Source organism: Chrysochloris asiatica, unplaced genomic scaffold (genome assembly GCF_000296735.1).
Source record: "Chrysochloris asiatica unplaced genomic scaffold, ChrAsi1.0 scaffold00025, whole genome shotgun sequence".
NCBI lineage: Eukaryota > Metazoa > Chordata > Mammalia > Afrosoricida > Chrysochloridae > Chrysochloris > Chrysochloris asiatica.
In genome coordinates this window covers 14929147-14947008 of record NW_006408543.1, presented here as the reverse complement: position 1 = coordinate 14947008, position 17862 = coordinate 14929147, and the positions used below count along the sequence as shown (strand labels likewise).

The 17862-nt window shown below is 39.7% G+C and overlaps 1 protein-coding gene across 1 annotated transcript in view; it reads left to right on the top strand.

The window, feature by feature from the left end:
- UNC79 (unc-79 homolog (C. elegans)) overlaps positions 1–17862 on the top strand; it is a 330078-nt gene that overhangs the window by 22748 nt on the left and 289468 nt on the right. Inside the window, exon 4 of the mRNA XM_006839553.1 lies at positions 14995–15087. Coding sequence (XP_006839616.1) covers positions 14995–15087 — 93 coding nt within the window. The remainder of the gene's footprint in view (positions 1–14994; positions 15088–17862) is intronic.

The following is a 17862-nucleotide window of genomic DNA, read 5'->3' as shown; positions in this document are numbered from 1 at the left end:
AATTCATGGTGTTTTCAATAGCCCCATAATCTTGTGAAAGTTGGGAAATGAACAAGGAAGACTATAGAAGAACTGATGCATCTGAGTTATGGTGTTGGAGGAGAATATTAAAAGTACCATGGACTGCCAAAAGAACAAACAAATCTGTGTTGGAATAAGTACAGCCAGACTGCTCCTTAGAAGCCAGAATGGCCAGACTTCATCTCTCATACTTCAGACATATTATCAGGAGGTACCAGTCCCTGGAGAAGGACATCATGGTTGGTAAAGTAGAGGGTCAGTGAAAAAGAGGAAGACCCCCAGCGAGGTGGACTGGCACAGTGGCAGCAGCAATGGGCTCAACTATAATAACAATTGTGAGATTGGTGTAGGACTGGGCCGTGTTACATTCTGTTGTGCGTAAGGTGACTATGAGTCAGTACCGACTCCATAGCACCTAACAACAACAGCAGGTCAGTAAGCAACATCGTGATAAATGGAGAAAAGACTGTAGCTGTAAAGGATTTAATTTTACTTAGCTCCACAATTAACATCTATGAGAACATCAGCCAAATGAAATGTCATATTGCCTTGGGCAAAACTGCTGCAAAAGACCTCTTTAAATTGTTAAAAAGCGCTTATGAATATAGGATAGCTTCCTAGTGATGGGGTTGCTAGATCAAATGGTATTTCTATCCCCAAGTTTTTATAGAAGTGCTGTACTGTTATTCACTGCAGTATTCACAATAACAAAATGGAAACAATTTAAGTGCACAAAACAGATGAATGGATAAATAAAGTCTGACACATAAACATAATGTAATGTTAGAGAGTATTAAAGAATAATGAAGAATTTATGAAGCAACCTCATAACGTGGATGAACCTGGAGGACATTATGCTGCGTGGAATAAGCCAATCACAAAAGGACAAATACTGTATGAGTTTGCTATTATAAAAAAATCAAGGAAAGGTTGACACATAGAAAAAAATTGTTGTTGGATGGCTACCAGTGATGGGAGGGGAGCGAAGGGAGAATCACTAATTAGATAATACCAACAAAAATCAAACCCAATGCAACTGAGTTGATTCCAACTCATAACAACCAGGTATCAATTTGTTGTTGTTGTTGTTATGTGCTGTGGAGTCAGTTCCAACTCATAGCGACTCTGTACAGGGTTTCCGAGACTGTAAATCTTTACGGGAGCAGAAAGTCTCATCTTTCTCCCACGGAACAGCTGGTAGTTTCAAACTGCTGACTGACCTGCGGCTCACAGCCCAATTCGTAACCACTACGCTGACAGAGCTCCTTAAGTATTAATTTAGGTGAAGGTAAAGGCAACACTGCTGCACAAGACCTTTTTAAAGTATTGAAGAGCAAAGATGTCAGTTTGAGGACTAAGGTGTGCCTGACCCAAGCCATGGTATTTTCAATAACCACATATGCATGCGAAAGCTGGACAGTGAATAAGGAAGACCATAGAAGAATTGATGCTTTTGAGTTATGGTGTTGGGGGAGAATATTGAAAGTGCCATGGGCTGCCAAAAGAACCAATAGATCCATTTTGGAAGAAGTGCAGCCAGAATGCTCCTTGGAGGCCAAGATGGCCAAACTTCATCTCTCATATTTCAGACATATTGTCAGGAGGGACCAGTCACTAGAGAAGGATATTATGTTTGGTAAGGTGGAGGCTCAGAGAAAAAGAGGAAGACCTCCAACGAGATGGATTGGCCAAGTGGCAGCATTGATGGACTCAAGCATGGCAACAGTTGTGAGGTTGGCCCAGGACCGGCCAGTGTTTTGTTCTGTTGTACATAGGGGCGCTATGAGTCAGTACTGACTCAATGGCATGTAACAGCAACAAAGGTAACATGCAATAAGGACAGGATAAAGAATAAAGAAATAAATGAGTGACGTTGTTAAGTGCCATTGAATCAGTCCCGGGTCATAGCACACTTATATATGGTTTCTAAGGAGCAGCTGATGGGTTTGAACTGCCGACCTTGTGGTTCACAGTCCAGTGCTGATCCAACAGAGCCACATGGTGGTGGTTATGTACTGTGGAGTTGGTTCCCACTCATAGTGATCCTGTTTAGGGTTTCCAAAGCTGTACATTTTTCTCACGTGAAACTGCTGGTAGTTTCAAACTGCTGACCTTGATATTAGCAGTCCAACTTGTAAGCACTATGCTACCAGAGCTACAAAACCACATAGAAAAATGAAAGTGAATAAAATAAGTGTTACAAAGCAAAGATGCCACTTTGAGGACTAAGATGCTCCTGACAAAACCCATGGCCTGTTCAGTTGCCTCATCTACACACAAAATCTGGACAATAAATAAGAAGACTGAAGAAAAATGGATGCATTTGAATTATGGCATTGGCAAAGAATATGAAATATTCAAAGAATATGAAATAATCTGTCTTGGAAGAAGAACAGCCAGAGCCTAGCATGGTTAAAACCTAGCATGATAAGACGATTTCACATAATTTAATGTGAAATTTTATGGGCATATTATAGGAGGGACCACTCCCTAAAGAAGGATGCATTGCTTCTTGGTAAAGTAGAGGGTCATCTAAAAAGAAGACCCTTAATGAGGCACATTGACACAGTGGCTACAATAATGGGTTCAATGATTATGAGGACGGTGCAACAGCCGGCAGTGTTTCCTTGTGTTGTACATAGGGTTACTATGAGTCGGAACTGACTCAATGGCTCTTAGCAACAACGTGATGTTGAGCATTAAAGTGTATAATACTAGACTAAGGACATTGCCAAATCAGAGATATGTCAGATCCTATTGCAGCTGAGTCCAGTATTCTGCTCAAATTCACACATTGATTAGACATTTTAGCATCTTAAATAGGTCATGCTATATTTTGGGGGGAAACCCCAATAGTTTACTATATAGCATGAATTGTTATAACTGGTGTTTTACTGAAAGCTTGATTCAAAACCACCAGCTGCTTCACAGGGGGAAGATAGGGCAGCCTTCTGTATAGATCATAGCCTTGGAAATCTTATGGGGCACTTCTGCTTTGTCCTGTAGAGTCGCTATGAGTCGGAATCAACCCTATGGCAGTTTTTTTTGTTTTTACTTGTTACATTTGTTTGCTCTCATAGAACCTGATAGAATACTTTTTCAGTGTTAATGGACGTCTGTCTGTCTGATATTTCATTCATTTACCAATGTGTAAATATTTCAATGCTGTACAGACTTCAAGGCGATGGTGTCTTTAACTTCCCTTTATATTTAATTGATATGCGCTTTTGAAGCCATGGGTATCTCATGCTAAAACTTGATCTTGTGGATTGCCATCACCTCTGCCTACACCACCAGGAGCCCTCCGGAGAGGAGAACCCAGCAGTGCCGTCTGGCAGCGCAAGGGGGTGGTGGTGTTATTTGAAAGAACTGACTTCTTCCAAGTGACTCCTTTATCTTTGCTCCCTAACCAAGTGTAAGGTTTGCAGGGCTGAGTTAAAGAGATCCCAATGCAGATCACTTCATACCATCATTTTTCATCGGAACCACTCCAATAGCTTCGACACTGGTCTCCCTCCTTTCCCTCTTAGCCGTGCTACAGTCTCTTCTCCACAGAAGAGCCAGCGGTACCCTCCAAATGTGTAAGTCAGCTCATCCAAGGGCTTCCCATCACTCTTAGGAATCAAAGCCAAAGCCTTCTACCACCTGGCCCCTGCCTACCTTTCTACTTTCTAAATTTCTCTTTTGCTTCATTCTGCATTGCCCCAATTGGCTGTTTTGCAGTTTTTTTTTTAAAGCCACTGAGGTAGATTTGAACCTCAAGGTGGTGGTTCAAACCTATGAGCTGTTCCTCAGAAACCCTATACAGGGTCACTGTGAGTCAACATCGACTGGATGGCACTTAACAACAACAACAACAAAATATGCTTCTGTTACTTTTACCTCTGTCTCAAAGTCCTTCTCTCAAAGACTCACATGATTGGCTTCCCCAAATTCCTTAGGTCTCAACTCAACTATCACCTTTTCCCAGAGCCCCTTTCTCGCCCCTCAGGCTTGAGAGAAGATAAGTGACATTATTGGATAAATTGTTGTTGTTGTTGTTGTGTGCCGTGGAGTCGGTTCTGACTCATAGTGACCCTGTACAGGGTTTCCAAGACTGTAAATCTTTACAGGAACAGAAAACCTCATCTTTCTCCTGTGGAACAGCTGGTAGTTTCGAACTGCTGACCTTGTGGTTCACAGCCCAAGTTGGAACCACTACACCACCAGAGCTCCTTATAGGATAAGTACTTGATTGCTAACTGAAAGATCAGTGGTTCGAAGCCACCAGCCCCTCCCTGGGGCTTCACAGGGTCTCTGAGTTGGATTTCTCTCAGTGGCACCTAGCTGGCTGGCTGCCTCACTTTGGCTTTCATCACAGGTATTTGCTAGCTCTTTCCTCTGGAACACTTTTTTTTGTCCAACAGAAATTTCTGTGGCGATAGAAATGTTCCACAAAGTTCTGTGTTGTTGAATACAGTCACCACGGGCACTTGAAATGTGTCTAGTGTGACGGAGGAACTGAATTTGAAGTTTAATTTAATTGAATTCATTTAGATCTTAATAGCAACATGTGGCTCCAGCTCAGGATGACCTTATGTGCAACAGAATGAAACGTTACCTGATTCAGCACCATCTTCCTGATGGATGGTATGTTTCAGTCCTTTGTTATGGCCACTGTGTATTTTGTCATTGTTGTTGTTAAGTGACAACGAGTCAGTTCTGACTCATAATGACCCTACATCGGGTTTCTGAAGGAACCCTGGTAGCATAGTGGATTACGAGCTGGGCTGCTAACTGCAAGGTCAGCAGTTCTAATCCACTAGTTCCTCCACAGGAGAAAGATGATGATTTCTGCTCCTGTAAAGATTTACAGCCTTGGAAAACCTATACAGGGTCGCTATGAGTCAGAAGTGACTCAGTGGTAAATAACCACCATCACTACTATTGGATTTATGAGGCCTGGAAGTCTTACTATCTTATTTACTGGTGTATCCCCAGGATCTGGAACAATGTCTGGCACAAGGGGTACCGAAAAAATACTTCCTAAGTGAGTAAGTGGTGAGAACAGTTTGACTTGGGCTCTAGTCCTCATAATTAGATTGGTGACCTCAGGTGCGCACGTTGTCGTCTCCTTTATAAAATGGTATTTACTCTACGTACTTTTTTGTGGCAATCAAAATTGAACGGTACATGTTGTTGCTCGTGCCGTCAAGTTGGTTCCAACTCATGACGACCCTGTCTGGGGTTTCTGAGAGTAGATGATGGGTTTGAACTGCCCATCTTGCAGTTAGTAGTCCAGTGTTTGTCCTACAGCACCACACCAGAAATCCATACATGATAGTGGAACTAAGCAGGAGTAACAGAAGAAACCACTGTCACTCTTTGCAGGAGAGAAGATGGTGGTGATGGTTATTCTGGGTCTGGGAATATCAGGGAATATGGATGACAACTTTTCATTGTATTCCCTGAGCATGATACTAAATGTAAAATTTTCTTATTTTGATTAATTTTCTTCTTCCTTCTGTTGCATATATTTTTGGCTGCATACTCCCTCATGGGAACTAGATGCACATCTGTTTATTTCATGCCTTTTTCAATAAGATTAAATAAATGATGTGTGCTTGTGCTATTTTAAATTAAATTAAAACTGTGCTGATTTTATTTAGCCTGTCAGAAGACTAAGAAATTTCAAGACACTGTGTGTTTATGTAAGCATTGAGGCCAGTTTCGTAGGGTTTGAGCCAGGGGAACACTTTTGGCTTTGTGACTGAAGGCGAGTGTGGGTTAGTGGGGGTAGAAGGGACATCCAAAGGTCAGTCAGCTCTTTGGGCCTTTCTCCAACCAGACTTCACCTAAATCATCCAAGACATTTGGGCGTCTTTCCCATCTTTAAGGGTTTCCAGGGACAGTGATCCTTGGCCTCCCTTATTAGTAATTTTGCTGTTTAGAAATGCTTATTGCTAAACATTTTGAGGTGAATTTAAACAAAGATGAGAATACTCACCCCAAAATGAATGGCTAAAAATACTTGGTATATTTTTCTCGAGTATATCTGAGTCTCAAAGTGGATGGAATTCTTCTTCCTGTACCTGGACCCCTTACGGTGTAATTCCTTTGTAATTTTTCATCCCTCTACGAGTATTTCTCAAAGGAGGGAAGGGAGGTCCAGAGCTGTCTTGCATCAGAAGCATCAGACATGCTTATTAAATATGTCATATTCATGCTTCTCAAACTGATTGAGTCCAAGTCTCCAGATATGGGCCCTATGAAGCTGCATTTGAACAAGCTCCCTGGCTAAAATGTGAAAATACTGCCTCTTTAGACTTTAGAATTTGGCTCAAAGTCATTTTTTCATGATTGATCAACTTTACCATTTTTAGAGCAGTGATTCCGTATAGCCTCCGATATTATCCAGATTGACCTTCATCTGAGCTGTGTTTGAATGCTTATATGGGTTACCTCCATGTTTATGTATAATTAGTAATACTTATTTATACTGCATAAGGAGCTCAGGTAGCGTAGTGGTTATGAATCGGGCTGTCAATCTCATGGTCAGCAGTTTGAAACTACCAGTTGTTCTGCAGGAGAAAGATGAGGCGTTCTGCTCCCGTAAAGATTTACAGCCTCAGAAACCCTGTACAGGGTCGCTATGAGTGGGAACCGACTCCATGGCACCTAACAACAAAACAACAACATTTATATTGCATATCCAAACTAATTTGTCTACCTGAATATCAATGTCTTGATGGGCTGGCATGGCTCAGTTTGTTGTTAAGTATTGTCCAGTTGGGTCTGACTCATGTCACCCAATGCACAACAGAACGAAACCCTGCCCGGTCCTGTGCCATCCTCACAATTGTTGTTTTGTTTTGAGCGCATTGTTGCTGCCAGTGTATTAATCTAGTTCATTGGGGTGGGGGTCTTCCTCCTTTCCGCTGATCCTCCACTTTACCTAGCATGATGTCCTTCTCCAGGGACTAGTCCTTTCTGATAATATGTCTGAAGTATGAAATACAAAGTCTTGCCATACTGGCTTCTAAAGAGCGTTCTGACTGGACTTCCTCCAACACAGATTTGTTTGCCATTCTGGCAGTCCATGGTACGATCCATGTTCTTTCCAAGAAGCATAATTCAAATGCATTGATTCTTCTATGGTCTTTCTTAATCATTGCCCAACTTTCATATGCATATGAGGTAACTGAAAATACCAGGTGCACCCTAATCCCCAATGTGACATCTTTGCTCTTTAATACTTTAAAGAGGTCTTTTACAGCAAACTTGGCTAATGCAATATGTCTTTTGATTTCTTGACTGCTGTATTCATGAGTGCTGATGGTGGAGCCAAGCAAAATGAAGGCTTTGACAATTTCAATCTTTTCTCCATTTATTATGATATGATTTATTGGTTTAGTGGTGATTATTTTAATTTCCTTTACATCAGGGTGTAATCCATACTGAAGGTTGTAATCTTTGATCTTTGTCAGTAAGTATTTTAAGTCCTCTGTTTTCAACAAATAAGGCTGTATCATCTGCATATTTCAGGTTGCTAATGAATCCTCCTCTAATCCTGATACCATGTTCTTTATATAATCCAGCCTCTGGGGTTATTTGTTCAGCGTGCGGATTTAATAAGTATGGTGAAAGGATACAACCCGGATGCACATACACCTTTCCTGATTTTAAACTCTTCAGTATTCCCTTGGTCTGTTCAGTTTGAGTGAGTGCTTCTTGGTCTACATACAGGTTCCTCGTGAGCACAAGTAAGTGTTCTGAAATGGCCACTCTTCACAATGTAATCATAGTTTGTTGTGATCCACACAGTTAAGTACTTTTGCATAGTCAATAAAGCACAAGTAAACATCTTTCTGGTATTCTCTGCCTTCGGCCAAGGTCTATCTGACTTCAACAATGATATCCCTAATTTCAAGTCCTCTTCTGAATCTGGCTTGAATTTCTGGCCGCTCCCTGTCAGCAACTGTTTTTAAATTTCCTTCAGCAAAATTTTACTTGCATGTGATATTAATGATATTTTTCATGATTTCTACATTCTGTTGACTCACCTTTCTTTGGAATGGGCACAAATATGGATCTTTTCCAATTGTTTGGACAAGTAGTTGTCTTCCAAATTTCTTGGCATAGACAAGTGGGGGCCTCCAGTGCTGCATTAGTTTATTGAAACATTTCCATTTGTATTCTATCAATTCCTGGAGCCTTGCTTATCGCCTTTACTGCAACTTTAATTTCTTCCTTCAGTATCGTCGGTTCTTGATGTTGTGCTATTTCTTGAAATGATTGAGCATTGACCAATTCTTTTTGGTACAGTGAATCTGTGTATTTCTTTCATTTTCGTTTGATGTTTCCTGCATCATTCAATATTTTGCTCATGTTATTGTTGTTGTTAAGTGGTTCTGACTCATAACGACCCTGTATAGTGTTTCCACGGCATGGCTAGTGAGCTTGAACCACTAATCTTGCGGTTCAAACCGACCTTGCGTTTCAGTACTTTATCCCTCAGCTCCACACCAGGACTCCATTTTGCTCATAGAGCCCTTCAATATTGTTATCAAGACTTGCATTTTTTTCTTCAGTTCTTTCATCTTGAGAAATACTGAGTATGTTCTTCCCTTTTGATTTTTTATTTCTAGGTCTTTGCACATTTCATTATAATACTTGACTTTGGCTCCTTGATCTGCCCTTTGAAGCATTCTGTTCAGCTCTTTTACTCCATTTCTTCCAGTCACTTTAGCTTGCCTATGCTCAAAAGAGTAAATTTCAGAGTTTCTTCTGATATCCATTTTGGTCTTTTTCTTAAAAACTTTTTAAATTGTGAATTCAGTGAAGGTTTAGATATTATGTCATCACTTTTACATTCAACAAATCTGTGCTTTGCTTCTTTACAAATGGCTGCAATCCCGTTAGCATTTTTTGTAAAGTTGGTCTGGTCATTACAAATTCCTTTAGTTTCTGTTTATCAGGAAATGTCCTGATTTCACTGCAATATTTCAGGAACAATTTTGCTGGGTATATGATTCTTGGTTGGTAATTGCTTTCTTTCAGAATGTCATCCCATTGCCATTGCCTTCTTACCTGCATGGTGTCTGCTGAGAAATCAGAGCTTCATCTTGTTGGTTCTCCTTGTAGGTTACTTTTTGTTTTCCTGAGCTGCTGTCAGGATTACTACCTCGTCTTTGATTTTGGAAAGTTTGATTATGCTATGTCTAAGTGTTTGGGGTTTGTTCCACTTGTTGCATGCTGATCTTCTCATCTTTCATGATGTTAGGGAAGTTTTCTTCCAAAAACCCTTGGATAATTTTCTCTGTGCTTTTTTATTTATTGTCTCTTCTTGTTCTGGAATTCCAATCATCCTGAAATTGGTCTTCTTCATGGCATCCCACATAACTGTTACCCTTTCTTCAGATTTTTCATTTTTTTCCTGATTTTTCTTTTAGCATACTAGTATTGAGAGATTTATCTTCATGTTTGCTAATTCGGGCTTCTAGTTCTTTGAATCTTCTCCTTTGCCTTTCAATGTATTGTCCATTTCTGAAATCTTTGTGTTAATCTTCTGGATTTGTAGCTGCAGGTTTTTTAGTGTTTCAAAATTTTCATTTATTTTGTCTGTTCTTGTAGCATTTTCCCTGAATTCTTCTAGAGTTTTTTTCTGTCTTTCTGTATTCTCATTGTTTTCCTTGATCTTTCTGTTAATCCATTGAAGGTACCAAAATGTTATTCTTTTGAATCATTTTCCAGTGAGCTCCATTACTTTTATTTCCTCAGAAATGTTTTCTCTCTTTGCATCTTGATCATTTGTTTCAGCCCTTGTCTCTTGTTTCTTTGTGTGAGCTAACATTTTCTGTTGTCTCCAGGGCATTATGGGGTTGTCGTATTTGTAAAAACAAGCAGAGCAGTTGTTGGACCTACAGGGGTGGGCTCCTGCAAGTCAAGGAACTCACGAAGTGTGGAAGGGAAGTAAAGCAGATTCCAGCCCTAGATGGAGTTCCTATGTCTCAGTGTTATCTATTTTCAGGGCACTCAATCTGGAAGTACTTTGTGGGGGACCTTGATGGAGCTGGTTTCAGTATCCGTTAGGACCACAGGGAAGCGGGGGACAGTGTGACTGGTTAAATGCTGGTCTGGAGACTCTGCAGGTTTTGTGGACCTGGAGCCAAGTCCACCTGAATCCAGGCATCACAGTGGCACACCAAAATAATGCAGACATCTCCCAACTCACACTAGCGTGTGGCTCTCAACCACGTAGCTCTGAACTTCCAAAGACCAGGGTCCGCACTGGGAGTGCATAAGGGTGGGAGCTGGCCATATCTCAGGTCACCAGGGTAGAATGGGGAAAAAGAAATTGCCCCTTTCTGGTTGCCTGCGTGAATCTGCTCTGCCATGCCTATCTCCACTGCCAAAGCTGCTCACAAGATGATTGAGAAGTATCTGGTCAGCCGGTCACCCATCAATCTCCTACTCTCACCATTCCTGCTTGGTCTCTTCTCCCAGGAAGCACTCCACCCACCTTTCTTAACTTCTGAAGTTTAGAGTGCCAGAATTTTCATCTGTGTCTGTTTTATTTGGTCTTTCATATCTTTGTTGTAGAGGGTCCATGTAGTGCATATACCTAGTCCACCATCTTGCTGGAAGTCATGTATGATGTTCTTGATGTCATACCATAACTCTTTTGGTCTTTTGTCATTAGTGTCTAATGTATCAAATCTGTTTTTGATATGGTCTCTAAATTCAGATGGGATGTATTCAAGGTCATATTTTGGCTCTTGTGGCCTTGTTTTGCTTTTCTTCAGGCTCAGCCTCAACTTGCACATGAACAATTGATGGTCTGTTCCTGGCCTTCTTTTGTCTGATGTTATTCAGTTTTTCCATTGTCTCTTCCCACAGATGCAGATGTAGTCATCTGCTTTCCCTGTATTTCATCTGGTGAGGTCCATGTATATTGCTGCCATTTATGTTATTGAAAAAGGTATTTATAATCAATAAGTCATTGGACTTGTAAAATTCTATCATATGATCTCCAGCATCATTTCTGTCACCAAGGTCATATTTTCCAACTACCAATATTTCTTCCTTGCTTCCAACATTCATATTGCAATCACCAGTAATTATCAATGCCTCTTGATTGCATATTTGATTCATTTTAGACTGAAGAATTTTGTAGAATTATTCAATTTCTTCATTATTGACTTTAGTGGTTAGTGCATAAATTTGAATAATAGTGGTATTAACTGGTTTCTTGTAGGTGTATGAATATTATTCTATCACAGACAATCTTGTACTTCAAGATAGATCTTGAAATGTTCTATTTGATGATGAATTCAATACCATCTCTCTTTAATTTGTTTTTCCCATCATTATAAACCATGATTGTCCAATTCATAGTGAAAAATACCAGTCCATTTCAGGTCCTGGTGTGGTGCTGTAGGATAAGCACTCAACCATAAGGTCAGTTCAAGTCACAAGATTGGTGGTTCAAACTCCCCAGCCACTCTTTGGAAACCTTTTACAGTATCGCTATAAGTCGAAACTGATTCAATGGTACTTAACACCAGACCAACAACACTTAGGATATTGGTCTGTATGCCTTCCGTTCTGTTTCTGATCACTCCAATTTTCCTAGCTTCATGCTTTATATATTCCATGTTCTAATTATTGATGGATGTTTGCAGCGGTTTCTTCTCATTTTGAGTTGTATCTCATCAGCAAATGAAGGTCCTAAAAACCTTGCTCCATTCATGCTATTAAAGTCAACTCTGCTTGAAGGATGCAGCTCTTCCCTAGTTGTAGTTGAAGTGCCTTCCAACCTGAGGTGTTCCTCTTTTGCCACTATATCAGAAAATGTTGCACTGCTATTCAAAAGGTTTTCAGGCGCGAGCCATTCAGAAGTGGTTTGCCTCATCTGTTCTAGTCTGTCTTACTTTGGAAGCTTTTAGCAGTAAGCAACACACAGCCATGGACCACCCATGGTGGACAGGTTTTAGCCGAGCTTCTGGACTAAGACAGATCAGGAAGAAGCAGAGGTGGACTACTCTTGGATGTTTAGCCACTGAAAAGCCTATGAATAACAGAGGAACATTGCCAAATATAGTCCTGGAAGATGAAAACATTATGAATAGTAGAAGAATAGTGTCAGATATAGTGCTGGAAGACTATGTATTCCAGAACAAGTAATTGTCCTAATGAGAAACCTATGCATAGACTAAGAGGCAGTCATTCAAACAGAACAAGAGACACTGGATGGTTTCAAATTAGGAAAGGCGTATGCCTGGGTTGCATTTTTTCATCATATTTATTCACTCTGCATGCTGAGCAAATAATCTGAGAAGTTGGATAATATGAAGAAGAATGTAACGTCAGTACTGGAGGAAAATTTATTAACAACCTGAGATACACAGAAGATATAACCTAACTTGCTGAAAGCAAAGAGGACTTAAAATACTTACTGATGGAGATCAAAGATTACAGTCTTCAGTATGAGTTGCACATCAATGTAACAAAACCAAAAATTCTCACCACTGGACCAACAAATAACATCGTGATAAATGGAGAAAAGATTGAGGTTGTCAAAGACTTCCTTTTGCTTGGATCCATTGTCAACACTCAAGGAAGCGGCAGTCAAGAAATCAAATGATGTATTGTCTTAGGCAAATCTGCCATTCAAGACCTCCTTAAAGCGTTTAAGAGCTAAGATGTCAGTTTGAGAACTAAGTTGCACCTGACCCAAGCCACAGAATTTTCAATAACCTCCATATGCATGTGAAAGTTGGACAATGAAAAGGAAGACTATAGAAGAATTGATGCATTTGATTTGTGGTGTTGGAGAAGAACATTAAAATACCATGGACTGCCAGATGAACAAACAAATCTGTGTTGGAAGAAGTACTTCCAGAATGCTCCTCAGAAGCCAGGATGGTCAGACTTCATCTTTCATACTTTGGACATATTATTAGGAGGTATCAGTCTCTAGAGAAGGACATCATGTTTAGTAAAGTGGAGAATCAGCCAAAAGAGGAAGACCCATAATGAGATGGATTGGCAAGTGGTAGCATCAATGGGCTTGAACGTGGCAACAGTTGTGAGTTTGCTGCAGAACCGGGCAGTGTTTTTCCCTACTATGCAGAAGGTTACTATGAGCCGGCGCTGACTTGACAGCATCTAATAACAAACATTATACATGTACTTTATTATATGTTGCCTTATCCTTTTGAGATGTATGTGAGATACAATTTCTATATATTTACTTTTATGTAAATAAAATTTTAAAAATCAGATTTTGAGAATTCATAGTTGGCTTTTTTGAGTATACTATGCACTCTAAGGGGAGTCCTGGTGTGGCACTGTAGAATAAGCACTGAACTGCTAGCTGCAAGGTTGGTGTTCCCAAACTACCAGTTGCTCTTTGGAAAACCTATACATAGTCACTCTGATTCAGAATGACTTACTAGCACTTAACAACAACAACAATACTCTTTATGGAGTCCTGGCATGGTACTGTAGGATGAGCACCGGAGTGCTAATCAAAAAGTTGGTAGTTCAAACCCACCAGCTGCTCCCTGGAAATCTCATATAGGGTTGCTTTGAGATGGAACAGACTCGATGGCACTTAACGACAAGATAGAACTCTCTACAGGGAGTCCTTGTTCTTGTTTTTGTTGTTAAGTGCCATCTTAGATGGTGCAAATAGTTAAACATGTGGCTACTAACTGAAAGGTTGGTGGTTTGATGCCATCCAGAAGCATCTTAGAAGAAAGGCCAGGTGATCTGCTCTGGAAGGTCACAGGTTTGAAACCCTATGGAGGCAGAATGGACTTGATGACAACTGGACTGGGTATTTTGTTACATTCATGCTGTCTTGACAATTTCTCACACCCATCCAACTATAAGGAGAGGCCCCTTTCATTTCTGCAATTATCCCTTAGAATAGAGGACTTTATTATTTATTTGAGTCATTTTAAAGTCTCTCCTACTTGGACCATTTCTTAACTACTGTGTTTGGAATGATAAAGTACTCTTTGGAGACAACGTATTCCCTAGTATGCCCTTCATCTGTGCTGGTTTTGAATGCTTATAGGAGCTGCCTCATGCAAGCTATTGTAATAGAGAGACAAAGAAATTCAGTGTAGTGTTTGTCGTCGCTGTCAACAATCCATTTAAGGACAGTAAGTGACAGGAGATGGAGATCATGATTACTCAGCTTTAAGATGAAGCCAGTTTGCTTTGTGATCAGGTAATGAAGGCATAGGATGAAGTGGCCAGTCATAGCGTTAGCCACCGATTTGAGAAGCACTTTATTATTTCAAGCAAGCCTAATAGCTGTGAAGGTTGTAACTGTCAACTTTCCTTTTGAAGATGGTGAACTCTGGAAAATTAAAAATCATGTTTCAAATAATGACGAAGACACAGATAATCGAGGTACATATGAAGGTTTATTAATTAAAATGACTTAATGATATATGAGAATGTAAAAAGTTTTTAAATTAATGTATTGTTTTATAATTTTTATGTATTGCCAAATTAATAAACTACATGTTATAAATTGTCGATTTCTAAAAGCTGACATTGAGCAAGTACGGTTCAAACCTTTCTATGTTTCTTTGTCTGAATGGGATAAACTTCAACATTCCTATATATATCTGAGCACATAAAAAAACACAACAAAAAACTTTTCTTTTTCCACCTTGATATATGCAGCTTAGGAACAGAGTTCACATTAAAGTGTAATTGTGATGGAGTCTTTACATCTTGGCATTGTTTCTTCTCTCTGTAGATTTCCACTAAATGTTTGCTTTGGATGTTGATAACTGTAGTGTTTGTTGGTATGCTACGATCAATTTTGTGGTTTCATTTGTGCAAAAATTCCACTGGTTGGTTGGAACTTAAAAAAAAAAAAAAAGTTTCTTCTTCAGCTCTCGTGCTTTATACCAAGTAGCAAGTACATATCTATATTAAAGGATCTAATCAAAATAATTTTGGTTCCAGTGGGTTCCTCGAGGAGAGAAGTTGTTCCTGCCCATGTTAACCTTTCTGCGTCATCCATGCTAATGATTGCGATGCAGTACACATCTAATCCAGGTAAGTGGGCATTTGAGTTGTTTGACTAACTCCAAAATCGACTAGACATTGAAAGAAAGCATCAAGTTAAGCAGGTAGAAGTTCCCATGACTTCTTGGTTGAATAATTGTTAGAATAATGTGTCAGAAAATAGACTTTGGAATTGAAGTAGATTTCCCTTGGAGTCCTGGTGTGGTGCTGTGGGTTAATGCCCTGGACTGAAAGGTCGGTTTGAACCACAAGGTTAGCGGATCAAGCTTACCAGCAGCTCTTTGGAAACCCTATACAGGGTCTCTAGGAGTAGGAACCTACTCGATGGCACTTAAAAACAACAACATTGCTACTAGAAAAGAACCTTGGTAACACTGTGGGTTAGGCATTTGGTTGTGAGTGGCAAGGTCAGTGGTTCAAACCCACCAGCTGCTCTATGGGAGAAAGATGAGACTGTCTGCTTCTGTAAAGGTTTATAGTCTCAGAAACTCTAGGTAGGGTTATTATGGGTTGGAAGTGACTCTATAGCAGTATATTTGGCTTTGTTTATTGCTATTAGCAGTAATCTTCCTGGCCAGTGATTATTATTAAGAATGTTTGAGGGTACAGTGCTGACCAGAAGTTAATGGAACAGAGCATTGAATAAAGGAATAGTTAAATTAAACATACAGAGATCATTTGCAGCTCTAACAGTCAGAGATTGTTCTGACCCATAGCCACCCTCTATAAGGTTTCTGAGTTGCAGCTGATGAGCTTGAACCACCGATTGTGCGGTTCAAACAACTTTGCAGTCTGGCGCATTAACCCACAGCGCCACACCAGGACTCCAACAGTCAGAGATAACCACTGCTAATATTTGAGGTCCTGAGGTGGCACTTTAGGCTCAGCACTGGACTGCTAACCCGTAAGACTGGAAGTTGTTCCTCAGCAACTCCATACAAGGCAGCTGTGAGTCAGAACCGACTTGGCCACACTTAACAGCAACAACATTTTGGTGAATTTGTTAGTCTCATGCTGCATAAATATCCTTTACTGCATTTCTGATTACTTCCTTAGTATCAAATCCATAAAAGATGGATTATTTAGTGAAAGGGCTTGATATTCCCCCTGTATCTCACTGTACTTTAAGAGTTATTGAATATTTTAATAGAAATTGTATAGAGCTGGATAGATGAAAACTAGTATCTCATTGTTTCTATTCGAGTTTCTATGAATTTATTTAACTACTAAGTGATGTCAAGCTTTTTTTTTTTTTTAATTTTTTAATTGATATGCTTGGTTTGGTCTTCATTCATCAGTATCACTGTATTACAACAGATTAAGTTTGGAAAACTGACCTAAAAAGGGGTTCTTGATTAGTGCCGCATACTAAGATATGAACTCAGTTTTTATCTTTGTTTATTTTTAAAGAGAACAAATTTTGTGACACTGCTTCCTACCTTTTACTTGTTAAGTGCCGTTGAGTTGGTTCCGACCCATAGCGACCCTGTATAGGGTTTCCGAGGAGCAGCTGGTGAGCTTGAGCCACCGACCTGCCAGGCTCAAACTGACTTTGCAGTCCAGCTCATTAATCAACAGCACTACTTCTACTTATTTACGTAATAAATGATATTTGAGCCTTTTCACTCAGGATGAGCAAACATAAAATTTTTATTTCAAAATCTTATTGCTCCAGAGCCTGGAGAATCATCTTTTTCAATATAAAAATTCTTTATTATTATTATACAGAATAAATTAAAATGGATGAATCTATTTTGTGGGAAGTTATATCTTAGATCTCATCCTGTCTAGCTTAAAAGACTATTAAAATATAATTTATGCTTATTATATATATTATGTTCTGAAACAAATAAAACCCTTCACTTGGAATCTAGTTAAATTGTCATCGTGAGGGTTTGGTTTTAATTTCTAAATTAGAGAGCAGTCAAGGAAGAAGATACAATCCTGTGTTTTGAGATAGAAGACGTTTCCATCGGAGCTCATCCACCAGTTTCCAACTATCGTAACCTTGGGCAAGTTCTAGAACCTCTCTAGGATGAGGCTTCCTCGTCTATAAAGTGGGGCTAACTCTTGTTGCATTTCTTCTAAATGTTACTTTGAGAATGAAACCAGTTAAGTATACGTCAAGAACTTACTTAGTATTGTGACAGTGCATATTCTAAACTTTCAATAAAGGAGCCATTTCTTCATGAATTTGAACTTTTCACTAGGATACCACTGTGATCAGAGCGAATTAGGTCTGCTATTTCCAATCAACAGTTGGCATTTGTTCATGGAGGAATGTTTATAGCCAGTGATTCTATACTAGAAATTATATTTAGGACCCAAAACTAATGTTTTGAGGTGGGAAGTTGTTCAAAAGCAAGGTCATGTCCATCAGGAATTCAGTGGGACCCAATAGTGTAGTGTATTATTCTATTACTTGAATTTTTTGTTGGGAGAGGTTGCAAATGGCAGCTTGGTCCTTGGTCCTGATGTGTCTAAAGGTTATAACACAGGTCTTGCTCACCCACCAGGCATTCATTAAGTAGCTCCTTTGCACAAGGTTCTGCATGAGGCATTAGGAAAACCACACAGAAATCAAAGGTCTGATGCTTGCTTTGGAGCTTATATCTAATTGGGAAGATTAGGCATGCTCATAAATCATTAATTCACAATGTAAGGTAGTATGAAAAGTACCAAAGAAATGTTATACCAGTACCAGTTGGACTCCTGGTGTGGCCCTGTAGGGTAAGCACGGGATGGCTAACCACAAGATTGTTGATTCAAACCCACCAGCTGCTTCTTGGAAACCCTATCCAAGGT